Here is an 11,270-nt window from a genome sequence, read left to right as displayed (position 1 = left end):
GTCACGTTTTCGCGGAAAAGTGGAGGACGTTCGGTTAATATAATTCTCATTTATAACCTTTAAATCGCGGATAAGTTAATAATGAAATCGTGTTAAAATCGAAATAATCGATGGGTAACCGTTGGTTATTACGGTAATAACCAACGGTATGTCATTCCGATGCTTGTTATTAAACCACTCTGGCTCTGCCCTCGTGGTTTAATTCCTACGCATCGGAACTCCATACCGTTGGTTATTACCGCAATAACCAACGGTTACCCTTCGATTATTTCTTAAGTCGCACACGCATGCACATAAGCATGAGACGGGAGCTTTCCGTGGTTTATTACCCCGATATACCAACGGTCGTAAGCATGACGTCACTTTGATTTTCCGCGCATTTTTTTATGAATGAAGACGACGTCATTTGATATTCATTGTTGTGGTGACATCACGTTTTCGCAAAAAAAGTGAAGGACGTTCGGTTTAAGCCACACAACTTATTACGCATAGTTAATTTAAGTATAAATAAGAAACATATTTTATCTATGCCAATTAGAATATACCTGGTAGTTACTGGTCTAGGTAGAAATCCGTCTTTTTGCGCTTTAAAACTTAAAAATAATCGCGTTTGTCGAAATGGATGTATAAGTCTAGAAATCCTACTTTCGGGTTTAAAATCGGTACCGTTTGAAAAATAATAATTTACTTGCTAACCAGGCTATAAATGTAATTTTATCTATGCCAATTAGCATAAATCTTGTGGTTACAAGTTAGAAATCCGTCTTTGTGCGTTTAAAAACTTAAAGATAATCGCGTTTGTCGAAATGGACGTATACGTATAGAAATCCTACTTTTGGTTTTGAAAGCGGAACCGGTTGAAAAATAATAAATTACTTGCTTACTAGGCTATAGATATAATGACAAATGTACACGCTTTAAAATTGCATCTATATGTGTTTATATTCAAGGTCAGAGGCAAAGTGTGTGGCTTTAATATAATTCTCATTTATAACCTTTAAATCGCGGATAACTTATTAATGAAATCGTGTAAGAATTGAAATAATCGACGTGTTAGCGTTGGTTTTTGCGGAAATAACCAACGGTTCGTCGTTCCAATGTTTGTTACCAAAAACTCGGGATACGCCCTCGTGGTTTAATTACTACGTATCGGAACTCCAAACCGTTTGTTATTACAGCGATAACCAACGCTTACACGTCGATTATTTTTTAAATATTAAGCATCATGATCATCATAATCGTAATCATCAACATCATCATTTTTAGTGTTTCATTTATTATTTTATACCAATAAAAACATCAGACACAACCATAGTAACTCAATCATATCTATATTGTACGTTTCTAGATATTTACCTTCTACCAAAATCCAAACAAATTCTGGTGAATCGTCTGATCCATTCGCGTAAAGGTCCCTTAACTCTAAACTCAACGTGGAAACGGAAGTTTTATTCTTAAATTGATACACAAAGTGTTCATGTTCGTCTAACGATGTGTTGCATTGTATATTTTTATATACATTTGGATCGCTGACCAACACTGCTGAAGAGCAGTATGAGATCCCCATGTCTGTGCGAATCTTTGCCATCCTTACGTCAATATAAGTTACCTCTAAATTCTCAGTGGAAGTCAGCAAACATGAACAATCAGATCGTCCTCTTAACGAGACTTGTTTTTGCTTATCAAAAATTATGTGAGCCGATTGCTTGCAGGTGTAGACGTCGTCGCAAAAGTGTATCACATCTGAAACTTGAATGCCATAGGTTTCGTAAGCAGTTGATATATCAAAGTTTATTTTTGAACATATTATGTGAATCAAATAAACGTGTATGAAGGAATGTACAGTCTTGAGATATATAATGTGTGGAGGTTAAGTATAAACGCTTTTATACATTATCCGTATTGTAATATATAAAGAATTTTGCAATTAATATATTCGCGTGCCATTTGCAACAATGGTTAAACATGTCCGAACTCAAATACGACATTTTTATTTACTCTTATATGTTCTATTGCCATGATATTCTTCATCTAAGATCAAAATTTAAGACAAAAATACCGAACAATCACTCATGAACCTAGATATTGATAAAGCAAGATTTATTTGGTAATGCCATATGTATGATTCATGCTAGCAAATGAAGTGTAACAAGTGAAATAAAGAAAATATAATCATACAAGTGTTGTTATCTCCCACCAGGAAACGATAAAAGATAGCAATCTCTTGTGTAAGTCTAATTCATATAGAGTGCATATAAAATAACGTTTTTTTAAGGTACGTCCGAGTATTTAACCCATTTTTATTGAAGTTGATCTTAATGTTCCAACTGCGCGTAACAATGTCGTCATTTTTAAACTTCGTCACAATATTTTGTACTCAACAGTAATGCGTTTGAAAAAATTACATCATACATAACTAAAAGGACACTATCGTTGATGTTTACAAATTTTCACTAATCGAACTAAATGCAAGTCTGTTAGCACATAACGTTCGAAAAAAAGTTGATATTCAACTAAGTCACGCTGCACATAACTGAAGTTACCTAACGCTTAAATTATATTTAGGAATTAACTTAATGGACCTTCAATGTGAATATATACCAAAGCTCAATATGTAATGTAAAACATTCCGAAGCAGACTATACTTTTCATAATATATGGTTACTTTATTTGATATTGATTGTTTAAAGTTGAATCCAATAATTTATTGTTGTTGATTTGTATTTGTTTAGCTCTACAGCATTTTCGGTGTTCAACGATCTTGCGCTTTTTTAAATAATAGGCAAATTACAATTACAAGTGGAAAGGAAAATTCCCCAGCGAATTCAAAGAGGAAGTGTTCAATGTCGGTAACCATGCGAGACTTCATTGTAGTCAATACCCTTTGTTTAAAGCGATACATTATCCTTCCAAATGTGATATATTGTTAGAAGCCCATTATGTAATAAATTAAGTGTGTTAGAAGCCTCAAATGACAATGGCCTGTAACTGTTGACATGAAATTAAGCGCGCATTCAGTTAATGGATCGGCGAATAGATATTTTTTACTAAAGCAGTAAATTCAACGCGATGTATTGATGCAACATTTGCTGCAATGTTTGTATTCATTCAACATTTTATATTAAAGTTGATATAAACTAATTAAATAGACATGATCATGATTTAAAGTTGTTAGCATTGCATGCACAACTGCCGTCTGCACCATAGCAGAGGTCAGATTCAGTACAAAGTACGATTGCTATCATGTTTATTCGAATCCGTCGTGTAATTTCTTTTAAAATACGATGTGCATGTATGCTTTCAGGTACATTTAACAGTTCTCAAAATAAAATCTGTCTAAACTATTGTTTGCAATCATTTTAAAACTAGTATTGCCCATTTTAAAGGTTTTCCAGTTACAGTTTATGTAACATTACATATCGCTTTTTATATTTGAACGTTATCTCACCTGTAAAATTTCTTTTTAAAAAATTACTTGGCAAATGCCTTTCGCATACATGAAAGATATGAATAATTCGTCCGAGGTCGGTTATCAAACCACATTTAAATGATATAAAGTTATCTTATCATGTCAATAATGCGTAACTAACAACACTGGAGTGTATGATTTCCAGAAACCATTTTTTTATTATCAGTCAGTATTATTAGTTTTATAAGAAACAAAAACTATATAAACTGAAATTGAATCATCTACGAAGAAAATCGCTGTCGAATCAAATGAATCAAACATTTAAATATCTTATTTCTATTGAGCTGTAATTTGAAGTATCGAGCGCGTAACCAAAATCCTAAGTTAATGGGCTTTCAAGTATAAACTGATTTTAACGATTCGCAAACTAAATGTTTCTCTTACATTTCTTTGTCGAATATAGGATTACACTTTTTCCGGTCAAAGAATATAAGAATGAAGCTTGTATTACATTTTCCCTTTCTATAAGTTTCGATGAATATAATCAAAATTCCATTTGCATTATAAAACAAGAAAAAAAAACAGAATGTAGGGTCGTAAATCATTTCATTGCAATTCAGACATGTATTCATCTGGAAATCATGTGTTAAATCTGTAAAACGAAATCTTGACTCCTTAATACGAACCAAATAAGAAAGATGTCTGTAAAAAAATTATTTAAATCATTTTAAATTCAAATAAAAATAGAGGTTGTTTGTATGGGAATATATTACTTAATCAATTGGTTTATATAATTTAAAAGGGTACTAGGTAGAAATGCAAAAACATTCTTGATGAAATTTGATAGCATGTATAGGCTTCATAATCAATGAAAACATAACTGCGATAATTCTCATTTTGTGTATATATGAACGCTGTAACACCCTTTAGCAATGTTTTCCGTCAGCGCCCTCCTAAATCTCACATCATTGACATATTCAAGGTGTATTAACAATTTAAAGTTGTCTTTGACTACAATCAGTTCCTGGTCCTATCGTCGCTCGGTTAAAACTGCGGAACATTGATATGCGCAAAGTACTTTTACGTCGACCCGCTCGCAGTTAAACTTCAAATCGATCCAAAGTTGATAATGTCATGTAGAGTAACCAGAAGAACAAAACAATGCCATTATATAAAAAGTAGTGAAGGATTCGCTCTTTGACAAGGTTTAAGACATATTATTCTATATATTGATAGCCCAATTAATCATTATCGCTAGCCCTCCTTATACAAAACAGGGATTTCTTCGGTCAAGCTGCTTTGACTTCCACCATATGTAATACATAAACTATTTGAATTGAAACCGTTCAGTTATTTTTCAGTCCTGAAGAGGAGGACTTTAATCATAATTAAATCAAAATAGTGTATTGCTTTAATTTTATTTAGACTCATAAAATGTACACTGAGTAACAATGGGATGTCGGTCCTATGTCGGGCCGATACGGTACACAGTTGAACGGTTCGCAAGACATCGGGTCGATATTGGAAAATTTGCTGCAGACAAGGGAATATAAGGGCATATCAGACATATTATATTATCAGGACGATGTGTTATGGATAAAAAAAAATCTAACCAAGGTAACAAGTGCCAATTAATGCGCGTGTAAATTGATTAACGGATAAAGATACAATATATATATCCCTGAGAAATGTTCTAAACGGGATTTTTTTCGTGAAAAATAATACCGATTTATAGTTTTAGTCACTTGATCGCAGTTAATACGAACGTATTTTTGACTAGGCTGGGCAATTTGATTGAAGCATTTCTATGCTACTCGGTACATTGTTTAGACACTTAATTTGTTACAACAATTGTTTTTAAATAGTCCATGTATATTATTTTGCTTCAGATTAAATACTAAGCTGCTTTAACCCTGGCTCCAAAACAAACAACATACTTTGAAATGAATATATTCGCAACATGATTCCTAAGCTATCTTATTCCAAATTGTACAAATTTTAAGAAGTCGAATAAAAAGTCGCGTCTAAAAACGTTTTTTTAGAAATCATTTAAAACTCTTTTAAATAATTTAATATTGGGGATGCAAAGACGTGCACGGTGTGCGTATAAACAATTCTCGTTGATAAGAAATGTGTTATGCTATGCTTTAAATTTTTTAATCATAAAAAACGTTTACTAATAAAACCGTTCAATAAGTTTTCAAATGCGTTACCAACAAACAACAATCCAACCATATGTACAGATTGCAAAGGTAGGATTTTTAACATTGTTTAATTGTTTATTTTAGTGTAAAAAAAACAAAAGAGACACAAAAAACTGCATTGTATATCAACGTGAGAAAAAAATAATCACTGCGCAGATCGAGCGCGCAAATCGAGCGCGTAAAGTTATACTTGAGACAACGTAACCAATCTGTACACCGTTCTTTATCAGGGTAAAGGCCTAGTCTCACTATGATGCCGGCGGAGAAGGTTTTGTAACAATATTTTATTTTTAAAGTTACAAATTGAATTAAACAAACGCCTCTAAAAGATATAATTTAAATTGAGTGAAGTGAAACGCTGTTATAGATTTATCTTAGTGTAGCATATGAAGCCTTGTGCAGTGGATGCAATTATGAAGACTGGATAATATCTTACCATTAATACAAGAGTACCAGATTGTTGAGTACGTAGTCCACTCGTATTTTTCAAAACAGTGTAAGTTATGTCCTACTGCACGTGATACACACTCTGATTGTCCGGAGCACGTCTTATAAATATCATACGCATTGCGGGCTGTGTAGTTGTTCAAACAGTCACTTTCCGAGTGAGAACAGCAGCCTACACCTTCCCTAAATATAGAGTTGGTGTTTATAAAAGGCGTGTACCGTGCAGTTGACGACTAGTGAGCTATTATAACTCACTGCCTACTGCCTAAACAAATGCAGTCTTGTTTATAGGCCAGAAAATATGTGTTTTTGTTCAGAGCAGCATCAATTAATATTACGCTCAATAATATATACAATGCACTGCAAAGCATGTATTAAGTTATTGTTCGTGCGTTTAGCTTATTACCATAAAGAAGGTGTTATTTAAGTAAACGTAAAAACAAAGAAAATAATTATATTTACTCTACTTACTTGAAACATGCTTCTTCTGTTTCATTGCAAGAGATAATATCAGGCTCATTCTTCGTGCCATATTTCATCTCGGATAAATACATAATTGAATTGTTCGAACACTTGTCTAGGTGCAGTTCAGCGCAGAGGTTAGACGACTCGCGACACGCAGTGACGTTGTAAATTGTCAGTAAGAGTACATAATTGCAGTTAAGAAGTGCCAAAACGAGGACTGCAATATAAATTACATAATAAGTATTTTAGAGATAGTACAAATACGGAGGTTCTGCTTGCATCGAACGTTTGCGGCTTATCTTAAGGTATATGTAAAAAGGTTTGCACAGAAAAAAAAAATATATAAATATATAAACATCACAATAACAAAACAACATTCTTCATGTAGAGTCCATATTGAATAACTGTTAACGTACGTTCTGGTATTTAACCCATTTCCATTGAAGTTGATCGTATTGTTCCAACTGCGCGTTACAATGTCGTCATTTCTAAATTATAAACTTCGTCACAATGTTATGTACTCTACAACAATAAATTGGTAAAAATTACTTCATAAATGACTAAATTAAGGAGACTGTCGTTAATGTTAACATATTTCCACTAATCGTTAAAATGCAATTCGGTTAGTAGATTACGTTTAAAGAAAAAACGATGATATTCAGCTAATTAACGCCGCACATAACTGAAGTTGCTCTACGCTAAAATTATATTTAGAAATTAACTTAATGAATGGAGCTTCAATGTTAATACATACCGTCGCTTAATATGTATTGTAAAACATTCCTAAGCAGACTACACTTTCCATAATATATTGTTATTTTATAAGATATTGATTGTTTAAAGTTGAATTCATTAATTTCTAGTTATTGCTTTTTTAATTGTTGTTAGCTCTACAGTGAAAATAAGTTGTGTGTTCAGTAAACATAAAGATCCACACATTAAGTTTCCAAATTATTTCCGTATATTTTTGGTTATCTTTTCGATATTTTTAGCGGATAATAAATCGTGTATTCGATTTCCCATGGCGACCCAAATTCCTTTTTATTTTATAGAACACTGCCATTGAATACAGCAGTTATAAAGATGTCAAATATACATTTATCGATAACCTTTTGTCGGTAAGTTTATGTGAGCATTTTAATACTACATAAATTAGTTCAACGAGTGTTATAAGCGAATGTAAAGAGGTTAGAATATTCTAACAGCAAGAGCGAAGTATAGTACACATTTGAAGAGTCAGACGACACCCGAATATGTTTTCCTCTCATGTACCATCGACGTTTCTAGCTGTGTAAAAATGAATGTACAAACAAATTTATAGACATAGTTTGTATTGAATCACACTCGCATTTATTCTGTTATTAACTATCCATTTTAGGATATGTTTTGATAAATAACATAACACTGAATGGTACACTATATTGCATGCATTGCGATTTGAATACTACATAAGCTGAGCTATACTTTTGTCCACACGTGACTTTACCTTCTGATGTACTGAAGATACAATCATATGAATACAAACCGTTAGATGAATCAGCATTGTCGGTGTTCAACGACCTTGCGCTTTTTAAAATATTTGGCGAATTATAATTGCAAATGCATAAGGGAAGTCCCTAGCGAATTCAAAGAGGAAGTGTTCAATGTCGTTAACCATGCGATACTTCATTGCAGTCAATACCCTTTGTATGAATCGATACATTATTCTTTCGAATGTGATATATTGTTAAAGGTCTATTGTGTAATGAATTAAATGAGTAGAAAGAATCATATTACAATGATCTAACTCTGTTGAAATGAAATTGTCGATGAGCGAGCTTTTAGTGCATGGCACGGCGAATAGTTATTTTTTACAAAACGCAAAAAATTCAAAACGAAATATTGATAAAATATTTGCTTAAATCATTTATATTGATTCTTAATTTTGTATTAAAATTGATATAAAAGAGTTAAAAATACATATCAATGATGTAACGCTGTTAGCATGGCATGCCCAATTTCTGTCTGCACCATAGCAGAGGTCAGTTTCAGTAAAAAAAAATACGATTGTTATCCTGTTTATTCGAATCCTTCGTGTATTTCTTTTAAACATTGATGTGTATGTATGCTTTCAGGTATATCTAACAGTTCTCTGTCGTTTTCAATCATTTTAAAATTATTGTTTCCCATTTTTTAAGGTTTTCCAGTAATAGTTTCTGTATTATTTCATATTGCTTTTTATATTGAAACGTTATCTCACCTGTTAAATTTCTTTAAAAAATATTGCTTGGCAAATTTATTGTCGCATCTATTAGAGTAATGAATGTCCACGGTCGGTTATCAAACCACATTTTAATGATATGACGTTATTTTATCATTTCAATAATGCGTATCTAACAACACTCCAGTGTATGATTTCCATTTTCTTGGTTTATTATCATTATAATTAGTAGTATCATTAATAGTTTTATATGAAACAAAACCTTAATACACTAGAATTGAATACTCTTCAAAAATCGCTGTCAAATCAAATGTTACATATTTAAAATCAAGAATTCAAAATAGGAACATCGTAAAAATTTCTATAGCTGTAATTTGAAGTAATGAGCGAGTAACCACAAACATAAGTTAATGGGCTATTAAGTATAAACTGTTTTTAACGATTCGCCAACAAAGTGTTTCTCTTACATATGTGTGTAGTCAAAGAATAGAAGAATGAAGCTTGTATTACATTTTCATTTGCAAGAATTGAAGATCCAATTTATATAATCACAATTTCATTTGAAATTATAAAAAACGAAATAATGCAAAACAGAATGTATTGTCGCAAATCATTTAATTGCAATTCAAACATAAATTCATCTGTAAATCATGTGTTGTTCCTGTAAAACGAAATCTTGACTTCGTAACCCAATTATAAAGATGTATGTAGAAAAAATTCCTTAAATCATTTTAAAGTCAAAGAAACATAAAGGTGTTTTTATTGGAATGTATTACTTAATCAATTGGCTGTTAGAATTAAATAATGTACTAGGTAGAAATGCAAAAACATGCATGCTGAAATTCGATAACATATATAGGATATATATTCAATGTAAACATACCTGCGGTAATTCTCATTTTGTGTATATATTAACGCTGTAACACCCTTTAACAATGTTTTTCGTCAGCGCCCTCTTAAATCTCACATCAATGTACGATTCAATGTTTATTAATAATTTAATATTGTCTTCGATTAGAATCAGTTCCTGGTCCTATCGTCGCTCGGTAAAAACTGCGGAATATTGATATGCGCGAAGTATTTTAACGTCGACCCGATCACAGTTAAACTTCAAATCGATCCAAAGTTGGATATGTTAAGCAGAGTAACCAGAAGGACAAAACAATGCCATTATATAACGAGTAGTAAATGATCTGATCAATGTAAAGGTTTAATATATATTATTCTGTATATTGATAGCTAAATTAATAATTATCGTTAGCCACCCTTACACACATTTAATAGGAATTTCGTCGGTCTATATGCTTTGACGTTCACTAAATGTAATAAATACGGTATTTGAATTGCAACCATTCAGTTATTTGTCAGTCCTTGAGAGGAGGATGAATCAGGCTTTAATCAAACAAGTTTGCAACAATGTTATTTAGCATGATAAAATGTACAATCAGTAGCACATGGGAAGTCGGTCCTATGTCGGCCAAAGGCGGTACATTATTGTACGGTTTGCTAGGCATCGGGTCGATATGGGCATAGTTAATAAGTACGAACGGACAAGGACATATCAGGAAATGTCAGGCATATTGTAGTATCAGCACGACGTAAAATGGAAAAAAAATTATTTCATTCGCTTAAGTCAAGGTATCAAGTGCCAATTAATGTGTGTGTACATTGATTTACGGATAAAATAATATATAAATCCGTTAAAAAAGTCTTAAACGGGCTTTTTTTTCTTGAACAGTAGGACCGACTGATTGTTTACGTCAATGAATCGCAGCTTATACGAAAGTATTTTGACTACGCTGGGCAATTTGTTTGACGTATTTCTATGCTACGCAGTACATTGTTTAGACGCAGAGGACAGTGTTGCAATACACAAAAGACATTACGAAAGTTTTCCTTTTTTAAATATGCTTCACTACCACATACAACCTGTTCTTCAACTCTTTTGCCTTTAAAACCGATCCACAAATCTTCACATTTGTTTGCAAGTTTAATGAACGCTTCTTTCATTCTTTTAATTTGCAAATATTTACTCACTTTTAAATTGATTTTGTTACAACTAAACCACTGGGGGCTGACGAGGTCAAAGCGTAGTCCGTTTCGCTACGACGTCGAGTATATGTTTTACTACGAAAACATTGTTTAAATACACATGACATCGAGAACGGATTAGTCAAAAATTGTGTTTAAAACATGTAAGATTATGATTTTGTAATAACAAAACTCTGAATTTAAGCACAATGTCATTTCATAGGTCTGTTACATCAAATTATAATCCAAGATGTGTCTGGTTTATGCGGCTAAACATGAAATTTACCGCTGATTTATCAAACCGAAGTCAAGTTTCACTTTAAAAAAATGCAATTAAGGTTTACAACTGTGTTTAATTGACACAATTTTACAATTTCCATATTGATCTATGTATTGTTAAGCCACTGGTGTGTTTAGAAATGTGTAGGGTGACCCAATTATCAGAAATAAAGGCTAAATATTATTATAAGGCATGATCATGTCTCTGACAGTATACGAATATGCCTCGCTACGA

At 32.4% G+C, this 11,270-nt stretch overlaps 1 protein-coding gene across 1 annotated transcript in view; it reads right to left on the bottom strand.

The window, feature by feature from the left end:
* LOC127851561 (uncharacterized) overlaps positions 1–6,592 on the bottom strand; it is a 13,532-nt gene extending 6,940 nt beyond the window's left edge. Inside the window, exons 1-3 of the mRNA XM_052385391.1 lie at positions 6,532–6,592; positions 6,050–6,243; positions 1,357–1,749 (exon numbers count right to left, since the gene is read on the bottom strand). Of these exons, the coding sequence (XP_052241351.1) occupies positions 1,357–1,588 (232 nt within the window). The 5' untranslated portion in view covers positions 1,589–1,749; positions 6,050–6,243; positions 6,532–6,592. The remainder of the gene's footprint in view (positions 1–1,356; positions 1,750–6,049; positions 6,244–6,531) is intronic.
* Between the last annotated feature and the right edge of the window lie 4,678 nt (positions 6,593–11,270).

This window comes from Dreissena polymorpha, chromosome 11, assembly GCF_020536995.1.
Source record: "Dreissena polymorpha isolate Duluth1 chromosome 11, UMN_Dpol_1.0, whole genome shotgun sequence".
Classification (NCBI taxonomy): domain Eukaryota; kingdom Metazoa; phylum Mollusca; class Bivalvia; order Myida; family Dreissenidae; genus Dreissena; species Dreissena polymorpha.
The sequence above is the reverse complement of the archived record's forward strand: the minus strand, read 5'-3'. Positions and strand labels throughout refer to the sequence as shown.